The sequence below is a fragment of the Erythrolamprus reginae genome, chromosome 1 (genome assembly GCF_031021105.1).
Source record: "Erythrolamprus reginae isolate rEryReg1 chromosome 1, rEryReg1.hap1, whole genome shotgun sequence".
Taxonomy (NCBI): Eukaryota; Metazoa; Chordata; class Lepidosauria; order Squamata; family Dipsadidae; genus Erythrolamprus; species Erythrolamprus reginae.
In genome coordinates, this window is record NC_091950.1 from 26747739 (window position 1) to 26764538 (window position 16800).

The window sequence follows — 16800 nt, forward strand, 5'->3', positions numbered from 1 at the left end:
GACTTCCGTGTTTTTGTGATGCTGCAGGGGAATCCCAGCAGTGCAAAAATGGGTGCTTCGCTGGCAAACCCCTCCTCCGGACTTCCGTTGCCAGCGAAGCGCCCGTTTTTGCACTGCTGGGATTTCCCTGCAGCATCGCAAAAACACAGAAGTCCATAGGTGGTGTTTCCCATGGAGGGGAGCCTCAGGGGAATCCCAGCAGCGCAAAAACGGGCGCTTCGCTGGCAACAGAAGTCCGGAGGAGGGGCATCCCAGTGGCAGCGGCTTGAGTTTGTAAGGTGAAAATAGTTTGGAAGAAGAGGCAAAAAAATCTTAAACCCCGGGTTTGTATCTCGAAAAGTTTGTATGACGAGGGGTTTGTAAGACGAGGTATCACTGTACTTGAAATACCAAAGAGTTTTGCTTCCTTAGTCGTGTATTTGTTCTGAATCTATACATGCTACCACTTGCATATAAGGACACAAATCTAGCCCAATCACCCCTTGCAGCTAAGTTATGCCTCCTCATGAAAAAAAAAATAGTATAGTTACAGATTTGATTTACCTAAATTTTCGTTGATCTGACCTTGCAGAAAGATAACTTCCTATATCCAGAGATCTTGTGCTAGGGTCTAGATGAGACAGTTGAAATAATTATTCATATTTTGCTATATTATCCTTTGTCTATCTGGCAATCTGGTTTAATATCCCCTGATTATTAAACATTGGACGGGGGGCATGTTGAGATTGTGTGCTTTTTAAAAATGTATGTGAAAATTGTTAAACTGTTCACTTCAGCTTGCAGTTAGACAGTGCTGAGTTTGAACTTAGGTGTACTTAGTAATGACACAGCTTAAGGTTTGTCAGTCACTTTCAATAGCAAGTTGTTTTCTCTTTAACTGTTTTTAATTTTGGAAGTACATTTTGTCCTATTAACAGTACTTTTAATGATTCCTTTGGTCTCTGATTATTATGATGGCAATGATAATAACACCTTGAGGAGAATAGTATAAAAAAACTAGAAGCTTGGTGAAAAAAAATGATGAGTCATTTAGGAATGACTACTCAGTGTCCACATTTTATAACATAAATGCATGTTAGGAGTTGTGATCATTTGTTGCAAGAAATAAAGCTTCAGCTTAACTCTGAAAAGCCTTCCATAAAAACACAGGACCTTCCATAAAAGGAAGGTCCTGTGTTGTTAGTGGAGCCTATGTGGACATTAATTTAGCTATGACTATTGGAGTTAGTATATGTGTTTATTATATGTTTATTATTATTATATGCTGTTTTATTATTGCTGTTAGCCGCCCCGAGTCTCCGGAGAGGGGCGGCATACAAATCCAATAAATAAATAAATAAATAAATAAAAACACAGGACATCACGTGACATATCATGGTGTTTTCCCCCTTCACGGAGCTGGGGTGGGCGTGGCCTGTGTGTGATGCATCCGGCCCGTGGGCCACCAGTTCGATACCCCTGGTCTAGTGGATAAGGCGCCAGGCTAGAAAGCGGGAATCAAGACGTGCATTAGACAAGAAAGATGGTTGGGTGACTTTGAGCCAGTCATTTTGTCTCTCAGCCCTCAGAGGATTGTTGTGGTGAAGAAAAAAAATAGGAGGAGGAAGGTGTTTTGGATATACAGTGTTCCCTCGATTTTCGCGGGTTCGAACTTCGCGAATAGCCTATACGACGGTTTTTCAAAAAAATATTAATAAAAAAATTCTTCGCGGGTTTTTTTCCTACACCACGTTTTTTCCTGCCCGATGACATCATACATCATCGCCAAACTAATATTTTTTGCAAATAAATAACAAAAAAAATAATTATTGTTAATAAATAATTATGTTTGTAAATATCAGGATCACTAAGTGTCTTATTCAACGGTGAGTACCAGTAATAATTATGAGTAAATGGTTGTTAAGGGAATGGTAAATGGTAATTTAGGGATTTAAAGTGTTAAGGGATACTGTCCATAGCCAAAAATGGTATATTTACTTCCGCATCTCTACTTCGCGGAAATTTGAGTTTCGCGGGCGGTCTCGGAATGCATCCCCCGCGAAAATCGAGGGAACACTGTATTGCTATTCGCCATCTTGAGTTATTTATAAAAATAATGAAGGCAGGGAAGGCAGGAAGACGGACAGAAATTCAAATTCATTGTCGGATAATGAGTTCTTGGCTAAATCGGCTTTTGCTTATGCATTACCTTCCTAGGATTTTATTGATCAATTTCAAGTGTTGCTGCCCAAAAATGTCAAAGCCTCCAAGGAAGAAATTAATGCTCTGTTAAACAAGCTGAACCTGGACACTAGCAGCTATCAAATAGGAAAGACCAAGGTACGTTTGACTTAACAAACCGAAAACAAAATACATTCAACCTGACCTTTGGAATAAGACCAAATGTCAGAAACACCTTAGGTGAATTTTCCTTCTTTATATTGACCAATCCTCTCTTTATGTGTCCTATTCTGTTTGGGAACATTGCTATCCCAAAGGTGCTTTTTCAAGAGGCAACTGGACTTTCTTGTTCTTCTTTGAAGACATTTCGCTTCTCATCCAGGAAGCTTCTATAGCTCTCTGCTGTTGCAATTTGATAGTTTCAAAAAATTAAATAATCAGAGGCAATTGTCTACTCTGAAGTGAACCCGGTGGAAGCTATATTGTGTTGCCTCATAGTTGCCACAAAGCCTAAGAGGGAGAAGGGAGGGGGGAAGTAGATAGCTCAGCTGACAGTCAAAACAAAATGTTCTCCTGTGGGAACCAAGGTCATCGTAGCAGGTGGCTGCTGAAAGAGGAGAGGAGCCTGCTAACTATATTCATTGGACAATGTGACCATGACACCTGGAAGGGGGGGGGTGTTTATTCTTTTAATCAGGAGAAAACCACTGGAAGTTTTATGTATTTATTTTATTAGATTTATAGGCCGCCCTTCTCCTTGTGGACTCAGGGCAGCTTACAAGAATAAAATAGAAAATAACAATAAATTGGAAGGTCTTAAGCATAAAACGTATCAGGAAAGACTTAATGAACTCAATCTGTATAGTCTGGAGGACAGAAGGAAAAGGGGGGACATAATCGAAACATTTAAATATGTTAAAGGGTTAAATAAGGTTCAGGAGGGAAGCGTTTTTGATAGGAAAGTGAACACAAGAACAAGGGGACACAATCTGAAGTTAGTTGGGGGAAAGATCAAAAGCAACATGAGAAAATATTATTTCACTGAAAGAGTAGTAGATCCTTGGAACAAACTTCCAGCAGACGTGGTTGGTTAATCCACAGTAACTGAATTTAAACATGCCTGGGATAAACATATATCCATTGTAAGATAAAATACAGGAAATAGTATAAGGGCAGACTAGATGGACCATGAGGTCTTTTTCTGCCGTCAGTCTTCTATGTTTCTATGTTTCTAATTGAATTTAAAACATTACAAACAAATAAACAAACAAACAACAAATAAATAAATAATCCACAATAAAATAAATCATCCTTCTTTCATGTAACGACCAAAGCAAAACTGACTCTCGTGGTTCCTGGGCCTGCCGGCATAGGTGTGTCTTTGGCAAGGAGGGTGGGGATGGTGTGAATCTCTGGGGGCAGTTGGTTCCAGAGCATCGGGGCTACAACAGAGAAGGCTCTTCCTCATGGATCTGCCAGCCGACATTTAGGGCCGACAGGGCCTGGAGGAGGCCGACTCTGTGCGACCTTACCAGTTGCTGGGATGTATGAGGCAGAAGGCGTTAAAGTTGGTTTTCAGCAGCTGTGCTGATATAAACAATGAATGGGTTCTTTGAGGAATCTACCTGCCTCAGAGTTCTGCTATCAGTGGGTGCGTTACTCAGAACGCTGACAGTGTCTTTCCTGCCCTCCAGGTATTCATGAAAGAAGCCACCCGACAGGTGCTCCAAGACACCCTACACAAGGAAGTCATCCGGAAGATCATTGTCCTCCAGAGCTGGCTGCGAATGGTGCTAGAGAGGAGGCGCTTCCTCCGGGCTCGGCAGGCCGCAATTACCTTGCAGGTAGGGGCCCTGGTGAGGGTCGCCATCTTCCCTCATTTTTATGAGCCACCTTTTCCTTCCCGTGAAGATCTGTTCCTCCTCTGTATGTGTCAATTGCAGGTGTGCTGGCGTTCTTACTGTGTCGTCCGGAGGGCGCTGGAGAAAGAAAATGCTGCTATTTATATCCAATCGGCATGGCGTGGATACCGAGAAAGGAAATTATACCAGTGGCAGAAGAAGAGGGTTTATCTCCTTCAGGCTTTGGCACGGGGGTATCTGCAACGCAAGAGGTGAGTAGCGCACCGTTTTACGTATCATTTATTTATTGATTGATTGATTGATTGATTGATTGATTGATTGATTGATTGATTTGATTTGATTTGATTTGATTTGATTTGTATGCCGCCCCTCTCCGTAGACTCGGGGCGGCTCACAAATATAACAAGAACAATGTAAAAAACAAATGTAATAATTTAAAAAACACTAAAAACCTCATTATTAAAAGCAAGCAAACACACAAACATTCCATGTATAAACTGTATAGGCCCGGGGGGGGGGTGTCAGTTCCCCCATGCCTGACGACAGAGATGGGTCTTAAGAACTTTACGAAAGGCAAGGAGGGTGGGGGCAACTCTGATATCTGGGGGGGAGTTGGTTCCAAAGGGTCGGGGCCGCCACAGAGAAGGCTCTTCCCCTGGGTCCCGCCAAACGACATTGTTTAGTTGACGGGACCCGGAGAAAGCCAACTCTGTGGGACCTAACTGGTCGCTGGGATTCGTGCGGCAGAAGGCGGTCCCTGAGATATTCTGGTCCGGTGCCATGAAGGGCTTTATAGGTCATAACCAACACTTTGAATTGTGACCGGAAACTGATCGGCAACCAATGCAGACTGTGGAGTGTTGCTGTGACATGGGCATATTTAGGAAAGCCCATGATAGCTCTCGCAGGTGCATTCTGCACGATCTGAAGTTTCCGAACACTTTTCAAAGGTAGCCCCATGTAGAGAGCGTTACAGTAGTCGTATCTCTTGAGCTTAAAGTCATAAAGTAGGAAGAATCTAGTGAGATTAAAGCAGAAATCCATCAGGCGCAACATTGCACTTTCAGAAAAGCCAGACCAATGCTTCAAAGCAAAAGATTTTTCCTTTTTACCTTGGGTGCATATGCTTGTGGATGCTGCAAAGTCCCTGATGAAGACAATGTCTTCAGAGGGGCTAAGAGCAACCCAGCCGTGTGGGATCACTCACGAACGCGAATCCTACAAAGAAGACTTGGACACATTTTCTCTCTGGGTGAAGTGGCACAGTATGGAGCCGTGTACCTCTTTTTATTTGGGAACATAAGCAGATGGGGATAATTACACGTACATGTCAAGTGATACACAAACATCCAATAGCATAACTTCAAACATGACCTATCTTGAGTCCTTCCTTTTCTCCAGATACCACAAACCAATTTCCTAGAAACTTTTCCTTTGAGCAAATGTTTCTCACACCTAATTTCTCTGAAGCCTTCTGCCTTATCACAACCAATCTCCTTAATCACCGTCTCGTCCTGTGTTGCTTCAGGCAATGTAAATCTCCCCCTTTGATCAGATAACATCCTGTCTGGAATGATGTAAACTTGTTTATCAGTGAGATGTTTATTGAGCCCTTTTATGGTCAGTTGTTTCCCTGTTGTAATTCACCAGAAATACAGATTAAGCAGTTAGGACCGTCCTATCCTGGCTATAATAGAATCAGGGTAAGCAGAGCATTTTTATGCTATAGGTCCAGATATACAGTGATACCTTGTCTTACAAACTTAATTGGTTCCGGGATGAGGTTCTTAAGGTGAAAAGTTTGTAAGATGAAACAATGTTTCCCATAGGAATCAATGGAAAAGCGATTAATGCGTGCAAGCCCAAAATTCACCTCTTTTGCCAGCTGAAGTGCCTGTTTTTGTGCTGCTGGGATTCCCCTGAGGCTCCCCTCCATGGGAAACCCCACCTCTGGACTTATGTGTGTTTGCGATGCTGCAGGGGAATCCCAGCAGGGGAATCCCAGCATCGCAAAAACGAGTGCTTCACTGGCAACGGAGGTCCGGAGGTGGGGTTTCCCAGTGAAGGGAGCCTCAGTGAAATCGCAGCATCGCAAAAACACCAAGTCCTTGAAACCCCACCTCCGGACCTCTATTTTTGTGATGCTGCGATTTCACTGAGGCTCCCCTCGCTGGGAAACCCCACCTCCGGACTTCCGTTGCCAGCGAAGCTCCTGTTTTTGCGCTGCTGGGATTCCCCTGCTGGGATTCCCCTGCAGCATCACAAAAACATGGAAGTCCGGAGGTGGAGTTTCCCATGGAGGGGAGCCGCAGGGGATCCCAGCAGCGCAAAAACAGGAGCTTTGCTGGCAACGGAAGTCCGGAGGCGGGGCATCCCAGCACCGGCGGTGGGTTTGTAAGGTGAAAATAGTTTGTAAGAAAAGGCAGAAAAATCTTAAACCCCAGGTTTGTATCTCGAAATGTTTGTATGACAAGGCGTTTGTAAGACGAGGTATCACTGTATATGATATAATCCTATTCTAACATTTATGCTGTACTGCAACATCTGCTCTCTGTGTACATAAAAGAAAATATAGATTGGTCAAGAATCATGTGGCACATGAAGGGGGCAGTGGTAGTAATAAAGGGATGCTGAGTATCCTGTTTGACATTTTCATGTTTTCACTCTGCAGCTTTTATTCTTGAGAGGGCCAATTTGGTCTAGTGGTTAAAGCACCAGCCTAGGAACTCAGAGGTTGTAGTCGGTAGTGGGCTGCACGGGCCACACTGTAGTGTAGTAGCGGAAATGGAGAGGCACACACCTCTCTGTGTCCCCGATGCATGCACGGGTGCGTCTGCATGAGATTTGGCTTTTGCGCATGTAGCAAAATGTCACATGAAGACGTTCGCGCGTGAGAGATTTTGCCAAATTTTGGTGGGGTTTTTGCTTCTGCAAATGAGCATGCGCAAAGGCAAAAAAATCACCAAAAATCAATGAAATCTCACACACACAAGCATCCTCACGTGAGATTTTTCTGCATGTGCAGAAGCTGAATCTCACGCCGATGTGCGTGCGTGCCGGTAAGCGCAGCGGACATGCGTGCGCCCATGCCGGTCACCGGGAGCGCTGATGGCGAGGAGCCTTTCACTGGTTGTATTCCCAGTTTGGGTACAAAGCTAGCTGTCAGGTTTACAAGAATGGTGGAAGGTCTTAAGCATAAAACGTATCAGGAAAGACTTCATGAACTCAATCTGTATAGTCTGGGGGACAGAAGGAAAAGGGGGGACATGATCGAAACATTTAAATATGTCAAAGGGTTAAATAAGGTTCAGGAGGGAAGTGTTTTTAATAGGAAAGTGAACACAAGAACAAGGGTGCACAATCTGAAGTTAATTGAGGGAAAGATCAAAAGCAACATGAGAAAATATTATTTTACTGAAAGAGTAGTAGATCCTTGGAACAAACTTCCAGTAACTGAATTTAAACATGCCTGGGATAAACATATATCCATTGTAAGATAAAATACAGGAAATAGTATAAGGGCAGACTAGATGGACCATGAGGTCTTTTTCTGCCGTCAGTCTTCTATGATTCCAAGTAATGCCCCCATAGCAAGCAAAACTCCAAGGCAGGTGTATTACTCAAAGAATAGTTTCATTGGGTATATCATATTGGCAAAGTCCTGGTGAAAACCGACTCTGAAGGTCCCCACAGTTTTCACCTAATTAAAAGTAAAAGTTTTGCCCCTTCCTCAAACGGTCGGTCACATGATCCAATCAATGTGCTGTCCGGTTGCCTGGCAACATCACTCCTCCTCCTCTCTGACCAGGTGTGAGAATATTCTTGGTTTCCATGAGAAAGTATTTTGTTTAGGCTACAAAACACCAGCTATCCCTATTCCCCCCTCCCTATCCATCAGCTCCAGTGTGGCAACACTGAACCCTCAAAATGCCCTAGGTCAGGTCAGCTTCAGGGTTGACACGTTGGATGACCTGGGACTAGTCACACTATCTGAGCCCTAGAAAGGAGGCAGTGGCAAACCACTTCCAAATATTTGGCCAAGAAAACTGCAGGGACTAATCTAGAAGTTGACTCAAAGTTATATACTGTATACCCAAACACACAAAAACCATTCCTGGATAAATTGCTTTTGTCGGAGTTCTCATTTAAAACCCGGAAGCTTGAGAAACAAGTGGCTGCCTGTGGCTGAGATTCAGAACAATCTTTACAGATGCACAAATGAAGGTTACAGTGCCATATTTACAGAAACACTTTCAACAGACATCCTTCTCCATCAGAATCAATCAAGAGCAATGGGAGAGAACTCAGGCTAAACTCCACCCTTCTCCCTCTTCATTCTTGCACATGCTCAGATTATACCACGCCCAGATTAGTATACTGAGTTTTATATAATGATAGAAACATAGAAGACTGAGGGCAGAAAAAGACCTCATGATCCATCTAGTCTGCCCTTATACTATTTTTTGTATTTTATCTTAGGATGGATATCAGAAAAGACTTAATGAACTCAATCTGTATAGTCTGGAGGAAAGAAGGTAAAGGGGGGACATGATCGAAACATTTAAATATGTTAAAGGGTTAAATAAGGTTCAGGAGGGAAGTGTTTTTAATAGGACAGTGAACACAAGAACAAGGGGACACAATCTGAAGTTAGTTGGGGGAAAGATCAAAGGCAACGTGAGAAAATATTATTTCACTGAAAGAGTAGTAGATCCTTGGAACAAACTTCCAGCAGACGTGGTTGGTAAATCCACAGTAACTGAATTTAAACATGCCTGGGATAAACATATATCCATTGTAAGATAAAATACAGGAAATAGTATAAGGGCAGACTAGATGGATCATGCGGTCTTTTTCTGCCGTCAGTCTTCTATGTTTCTAGGGATATATGGATATATGTTTATCCCAGGCATGTTTAAATTCAGTTACTGTGGATTTATCTACCATGTCTGCTGGAAGTTTGTTCCAAGCATCTACTACTCTTTCAGTAAAATAATATTTTCTCATGTTGCTTTTGATCTTTCCCCCAACTAACTTCAGATTGTGTGCTCCTGTTCTTGTGTTCACTTTCCTATTAAAAACACTTCCCTCCTGAGCCTTATTTAACCCTTTGACATATTTAAATGTTTCGATCATGTCCCCCCTTTTCCTTCTGTCCTCCAGACTATACAGATTGAGTTCATTAAGTCTTTCCTGATACGTTTTATGCTTAAGACCGTCCACCATTCTTGTAGCCCGTCTTTGGACGTCTTTGATTGTCTTTCTCAGGCAGGAAAAAACCTTGACAGCTTTTTAATTTTAATTTTTTTGCTTTAAACCCTTAGGTTTCATCAAATGATCGCAGAGAAAAAGCAAGAGGAACAGGAACAGGAACTTTTAAGGCAAGCTAATGAGTTGCTCCAGCCAAAAGAACCCATCTCGGACCAGATGCCTGTTGAACTCGAGGTGCAGCTGGATGAAACATCTGGACAGACAGCAGAAGATGATGGAGCTGAAAATGCCGAAGCAGAAAACCAGCCTCCTCCTCTCTCTCAAAAGATCAACCGGAAAAAACGTGAGAACCGCCGACAAAGAGGATTGGAGCACAACAAGCTGCAAAATAGGCAGGTTGTCTTAGCATTTGAGGAGGGGCCCGAAGCCCCTACCAGGGAAGATAGCCCCCCTCGCCACACAGAAGAGGAAGAAGAAGAGGCTCCAAAGCAACCTGCAGGAGAAGATGCAGTTCCTTCTTCAGAAATGCTCCCCAGATGTGCCGGGGAAGAAGGAGCACCAGGGACTGACAATCATCTTCTTCCTTTCGATGGTGGCCCACTCGTTCCCAGTCCAAGCCCAGGACCGAAACCGGAATGTTGGGTGCTAAAAGAGGATGCAAACGTACAGGAAAGGCTGGAAACCCCCAAGATCCGGACCAGCCAAAGCTTCACTTACCCTGAGAGGCCCACAGAGCTGGATCTAACCTGGGGGAACAATCTGATGGCTAACCGGAGCTTCCGGACCCACACTGACAAAAGGAAGCCCGCCGAGTTAGGCAGCCCCCCTTCCTTCCAAATTCAACGGTACCAGGATGACCCGAGCAAGCTGCGAGATAAGCGGGAGCGCTGGCAAGGAAAGAGGCAGCAGGTCGGCGGGCAGAACTACCTGATCAGCCAATCTTTGGAAGAGAAGAGTGTCCCTGCCGTGACGTCTTCTTCTGCACAATTAAAGTAAGATTCTGGGCTTTACAGTACATCTTTCATCTTGAAAAAGGACGAGAAATTTTTAAAAATGGGAAAAATTAGATCTTGAGCACAGGTAATCCTCAGCTTGCAACAGTTCGTTTAGTGACCGTTCAAAGTTACGACGGCACTGAAAAACGTACGAGCATTTTTCACACTTATGATTATTGCAACATAAGCGATTAAAATTCAGATATATGCAAAGGAAACATGTTTCTCATAGTTGTCCCAGGGAGACCAGTACCCAATAACTTTCTAAAGTGGTATCTCTATTTGCTACCTCCTTCAGCAGGTTAATTTATTTATTGATTGATTTGATTTGATTTGATTTGATTTGATTTGATTTGATTAGTATGCCGCCCCTCTCCGAAGACTCGGGGCGGCTAACAACAATATAAAAAGACGATGTAAACAAATCTAATATTAAGAACAATCTAAAAAACCCCAATTTAAAGAACCACTCATACATACAAGCATACCATGTATAAATTCTATAAGCCTAGGGGGAAGGGAAATTTCAATTCCCCCATGCCTGACAACAGAGGTGGGTTTTAAGGAGCTTGCGAAAGGTAAGGAGGGGGGACAACTCTGATATCTGGGGGGAGCTGGTTCCAGAGGGTCGGGGCCGCCACAGAGAAGGCTCTTCTCCTGGGTCCTGCCAAACAACATTGCTTAGTCAACGAGACCCGGAAAAGGCCAACTCTGTGGGACCTAACCGGTCGCTGGGATTCATGCGGCAGAAGGCGGTCCTGGAGATATTCTAGTCCGATGCCATGAAGGGCTTTATAGGTCATAACCAATACTTTGAATTGTGACCGGAAATTGATCGGCAACCAATGCAGACTGCGGAGTGTTGGTGTAACATCGGCATACCTTGGAATTCTCACTGCCGTACCCTGATACAACTAAAGAGTTAAAAACAGGCTGAAACAATTCTCCTGCAAACATAACTGAAGGCATTAGGCATTAAGCAGCATTACTCAGATACAATACAATCATGGGGCATTTCTGGTTTTTACAGGGTCAGGTGCTCAGCAGTGAAGGGCTCCTCATTGCTGGCGCTACTGGTGTACTACTGGTGATTGGCACAGGTGTGCATGTGTCTGGTGTACACATGCCTGCCAGTATGAGATTCGGCTTCTGCACATGCGCAGAAGCAAAAACTGCCAAAAATTGGTGAAATCTTGAGCATATAAGCATCCTTGTGTGAGATTTCACTTCCTGTGCATGTGCAGAAGCTGAATCTTGCGCCAGTGCATGCATGCACGCATCAGGGATGTGGAGATGCGTGCGCATCTCCATTTTTTCCTACCAGGACAGCGTACCGGACCGTCCATGCAGCAGCCCACTACTGGTGCTTAGCCAAGAAATATATCCAGCAAAGCGGCCATTAGACTGTAGCCTCCTGGGCAACGAATATAATCTATGTTTGTTGTGTGAATGGCAATGATTGATTTTTAATGCCACTGGGGTTTTTAGATCACTAGTTTTAAATTAATTTGATTAGGATGTTCACATTTTTATATCTCTTATAAGCCACCCCGAATCCTCAGAGAGGGGCAGCATATAAATCAAATACATACATACATACATACATACATACATACATACATACATACATACATATAAACACTGCTCAAAAAAATAAAGGGAACACTCAAATAACACATCCTAGATCTGAATGAATGAAATATTCTCATTGTACAAAGCTAAATGTGCTGACAACAAAATGAAATTGATTGTCAACCAGTGTTGCTTCCTAAGTGGACAGTTTGATTTCACAGAAGTTTGATTTACTTGAAGTTATATTCTGTTGTTTAAGTATTCTCTTTATTTTTTTTATCAGTATACATACATACATAAATGTCTACATGCTATTTGCCATTACTGCAAGTGGGTCTTGACTTTCTTTGAAAAGGACAATTTTCAACAGCTTGCATCACCTCCCTTTAAGTTCTACCTCGAAATTGTTTCAGTTTGAATGAATGAGTTGGAGCGCATAAAAGTGCCCAAGGAGATCTGTCAAAATTTGTCCACGCAGATTCACAACTCAAACATGATTGGCCTCTTTACAGGATCCTTTTAAAGCACAGGTAGTTTCATTCTGAAATATTTTTTTCCCCCCTTGCAGGAAGAAAAAAACTGCTTCTTCCTTGGACGACTTCCCCAAGGTCACTCTTTCCACTTCCACAAGCCAGGTACTGCTTGCTGAACTAGACCAGTTCGTTTTGTGGTCCTCGTAACTACAGCCAACAGCAAAGGAGCATCAAAGCCAAGGGAAAACAGCCCCCAGTAGTTAGAGCCAAAAAAATAACAGCATTAGCAAAATCTTAATCAAACCGATGCACGCCTAGTTTGCCAAGGAGAACTGGTGTTGCATTTGCTGTCACAATTTACAGTCAAATGCTTGCCTGCAATGATAACAGATGCAGTGTATTAAATTTTTAAAAATGAACTGTTTAAGAAGCTTTCTTAAAAGCTTTGGGGAGGTTTAGAGGAAAATCTACACCTAGAAGATTGGAGTGCACACTTGAAACATTTTTGGGCAGAAGAACAAACCTTTTTTTCTATACATCATGAATATTCAGTGATCAGATAGTACAAGTTGGCTTCCAATACCTGCCTTATTTGGAAGGTGATTTAGTGCCATAATACAGTCAGAGCAAATGGCTTTTTCTACAGAATGCCCATAGCCCTAACACACACCACCTTTAATTTTGCTTTAAAAGTGACTTCCCTCCTGAAGAATAGTTATGGAAAGTTTAAAATGTACTTTTTTATCATCAGTACATCAATTCATGTCCTATTTTTCCTAGAATAGTATTCAGAGCAGCTCATAGAAAGATGTTAAAACTACAAAATTAAACAAATGATTGGTGGGGCACAGAAAAACAGATAGTAATTTATGTAAAAAATTGGTTGTCAAAAGCCACCAGCCAGTTTGAAAATTCTCTGAAAGACAAATCAGCTTAATGGGCTTGATTAAAATTCAAATACTTTGGGTTTGATAAGAGAAGGACTTACCAGAACAGAATCTTGAAAAAAACTGCACTATAGCCTTTGAAAGGAAAAGAAAACCCTATTCATTTTGGCAGAAATGTCTTTCGAAGCAGATTTCTATGGGTTTAAAGAGGAATTAATAAATATATTGGTTGAAACCTAAGCTTCATGTATTTAGAGTTCCCGGACTTCAGTATTTATAGTTCAAAGGACTGCAGCTTATGAAACTAAAAGGCCTCTTTTTGCACGCATAGTTGGGAAATCATTGCCAAATAAAAAACCTGGTAGATTAATGGGCTAATTTGGCATAAGACAGTTTAGTATGTTCTTGTGCTTTTAGCTGTGCAACCTTACATTCCAGAAATGTATTTATTTTAATTAATGAAATAAAGTAACATGGTCTAAAGCAGGTTTTCTTCATCTTTGCAGCCATCTATGGACACAGTAGAAGGTGATGGAAACAGCCAAAAGAAGATTGCACCAAAGAAATCTGAGGAACTACCTACTACCTTAAGTGCAACGGGTCTCATTTCAGGACCCAGCCAACAGATGGATGCCAAGTATGCGTGCCCTGTGGATACTTATGGGTGTCGGGCAGTGATAGTGACAAAGATTTTCTACTTTAATAAATTGGATGAGGTTTTTGTGATCTGGGGAAGGGCACAGAGTATTCAGCCAATTACTATTCCAGTAGATCCTTTACACAGAAAAATGGTTCATTCATTTTTGCTGGCCATAGCTGCCTTCTTAGCTGCATGTACATAATTTCATCTTGCATTATTATTATTATTATTATTATTATTATTATTATTATTATTTATTGGATTTGTATGCCGCCCCTCTCCGAAGACTCGGGGTGGCTAACAACAGCAACAAAAACAGCATGTAAATCCAATCCTAAAAATATCTTTTAAAAAACCAACAACCCCCCCCCTTATTTGTAAAATTAAACATACATACAAACAAGCATACCATGCATAAATTGTAAAGGCTTTGGGGAAAAGAATATCTCAGTTCCCCCATGCCTGACGGCAGAGATGGGTTTTTAGGAGCTTACGAAAGGCGAGGACGGTGGGGGCAATTCTAATCTCCGGGGGGAGTTGGTTCCAGAGGGTCGGGGCCGCCACAGAGAAGGCTCTTCCCCTGGGCCCCGCCAAATGACATTGTTTTGTTGACCTCATAGAAGGAGCAGTTCTTTTTCCTTAGCTCAAATCCCAGCCTGCTTTGCATCTACATCTTCAGCTGTTTTTCATTCTTCTCAGATCTACTTTCAAGAGCCCATTGCGGAGACTCTTGGCAAAAAGGACAGACAAGAAGACTCTCAAAGAGAATGCTGAAGTATATGAGGAAACCAGTGAGATTATTCCACCACTCTTCTCCTGCATGTTGCCAATGGAGCCGACAGTGATGCAGAAGGCAACTGAAGGTAAAGTTTGGCACTTGCTATATTAGCCTGTCTTCTCTGATGCCAAACTTCATTGATCGAAACATTTAAATATGTCAAAGGGTTAAATAAGGTTCAGGAGGGAAGTGTTTTTAATAGGAAAGAGAACACGAGAACAAGGGGGCACAATCTGAAGTTAGTTGGGGGGAAAGATCAGAAGCAATGTGAGAAAATATTACTTTACTGGAAGAGTAGTAGATGCTTGGAACAAACTTCCAGCAGACGTGGTTAGTAAATCCACAGTAACCGAATTTAAACATGCCTGGGATAAACATATATCCATTGTAAGGTAAAATACAGGAAATAGTATAAGGGCAGACTAGATGGATCACGAGGTCTTTTTCTGCCGTCAGTCTTCTATGTTTCTATGTTTCTAAAATATTACTTTACTGAAAGAGCAGTAGATGCTTGGAACAAACTCCCAGCAGACGTGGTTGGTAAATCCGCAGTAGCCAAATTTAAGCATGCCTGGGATAAACATATATCTATCCTAAGATAAAATATAGGAAATAGTATACGGGCAAACTAGATGGTCCATGAGGTCTTTTTCTGCCGTCAATCTTCTATGTTTCTATGTTTGTAATGCAGATGAGAATCACAAGCTGTTTATCTTAAACCAGCTGAGCATGTTGGTTGTGGGGAAGAGGGAAGCAAAGCTCCTAATCTTGCCTTGGTTTTTCCCATTTCCAGCTCCCTCTGGGCCTCCTAATCACTCCCAGTTGGAAGAACGCCAGACGAAAGAATTCGGCAAAGCTAAGAGGAACCGTACCATTAAGATCAGCAAAGCCAAAAGGGCGCCAGAGAAATGGAAGGCACCATTTCTAAGGGAGATTGCAAATGCTAGTGAGCTGAAATATTTGGATGAATTCCTTCTGAACAAGGTGAGAGACGGCAGTTGGGCATGAAAAACAAATCAAGCACCCGTTTATGCAATGATAATACATAGGTGTCATTGACTTTCCTGGTACGTTATATTCTAACTCAGGAGCACACAGTCTATCCCAGGGATTCTCTTCATTTGCAATATTTATAGTCTGCAAAAGTTACCAAGGACTCTGAATAGAGTCAACAGAATCTTAAACAACAGCATATAAATGTTTAAAAGTCCATTAAGCAATTAGAAATCACATAAGGGCCCAATAGCTTAAACTACGAAAGAGCCGGGTAGTTACTGAAACAATACTACTTTAGCTACTTTAGGAATGATTAATAGCCAGGGACCTTCCCTTCCTCTTAAGGGAGAGTATTCCATAGAAGGGGGCTAATCCAAGCTCCAGGTGTCTCTTGAAGAGGATGGGATCCACAGCTAGACCTCATTAGATGACGGGACTAGGGGGACATGTTCAGTTCAGACCAAGTATTGCCTGATTTCTGCCATTGCTATTACTGTACAAGTTTTAATAACCAGCATTTTGAATTGATCCTGGAAACTAACTAGCAGGCAGTGTAGCAATTTAAGGATCATTGTTGTTTTAACCTAGATGGAGTTCTCCTGTCGAAATTCTGGCTACTCCGCTTTGTATCAGATCTCCGAATAAAACACACTGCATTGTTTTTTTCCCAGTATTATGTTTCCCCCCCCCCCCCGGTTCTAAAATAAGAACACACACAAATTGACATCTTATACATCAGGGATCCCCAACTCCTGAACCACAGATTGGTGCATAGCCTGTTAGGAACTGGGCTGCCCAGCTAAGCATGTGCAGAATCTAGATCAGTGTTGGCGAACCTATGGCACGGGTGCCACACGTGGCACGCAGAGCCATATTTGCTGGCACGCAAGCTATTGTCCTAGCTCAGCTCCAATGTTCATGTGTGTGCCAGCCAACTGATTTTTGGCTTGCACGGAGGCTCTCTGAAAGCGATTTTACCCTTCCCCGTCTCCAGGGAAGCCTTTGGAGCTTGGGGAGGGCGAAACATGACCCTACTGGGCTCACGAGAAGTTGGAAAACAAGCCATTTCCAGCCTCCACAGGGCCTCTGGAAGTGGGGGAAGCTGTTTTCGCACTCCCCAGGCATTGAATTATGGGTGTGAGCACTCGCGCATGCGCAATAGCGCACACACAAGCTCTTTCGGCACCCAAGGAAAAAAAGTTTGCCATCACTGATCTAGATAGTGC

At 42.6% G+C, this 16800-nt stretch overlaps 1 protein-coding gene across 7 annotated transcripts in view; it reads left to right on the forward strand.

The window, feature by feature from the left end:
• Positions 1-16800, forward strand: part of MYO9B (myosin IXB) — a 116963-nt gene that overhangs the window by 72091 nt on the left and 28072 nt on the right. For all 7 annotated transcript variants that reach the window (XM_070747748.1, XM_070747766.1, XM_070747783.1 and 4 more), the window contains 8 exons: positions 2197-2319; positions 3855-4004; positions 4104-4273; positions 9347-10225; positions 12369-12435; positions 13667-13797; positions 14500-14663; positions 15372-15562. In XM_070747748.1, coding sequence (XP_070603849.1) covers positions 2197-2319; positions 3855-4004; positions 4104-4273; positions 9347-10225; positions 12369-12435; positions 13667-13797; positions 14500-14663; positions 15372-15562 — 1875 coding nt within the window. The remainder of the gene's footprint in view (positions 1-2196; positions 2320-3854; positions 4005-4103; positions 4274-9346; positions 10226-12368; positions 12436-13666; positions 13798-14499; positions 14664-15371; positions 15563-16800) is intronic.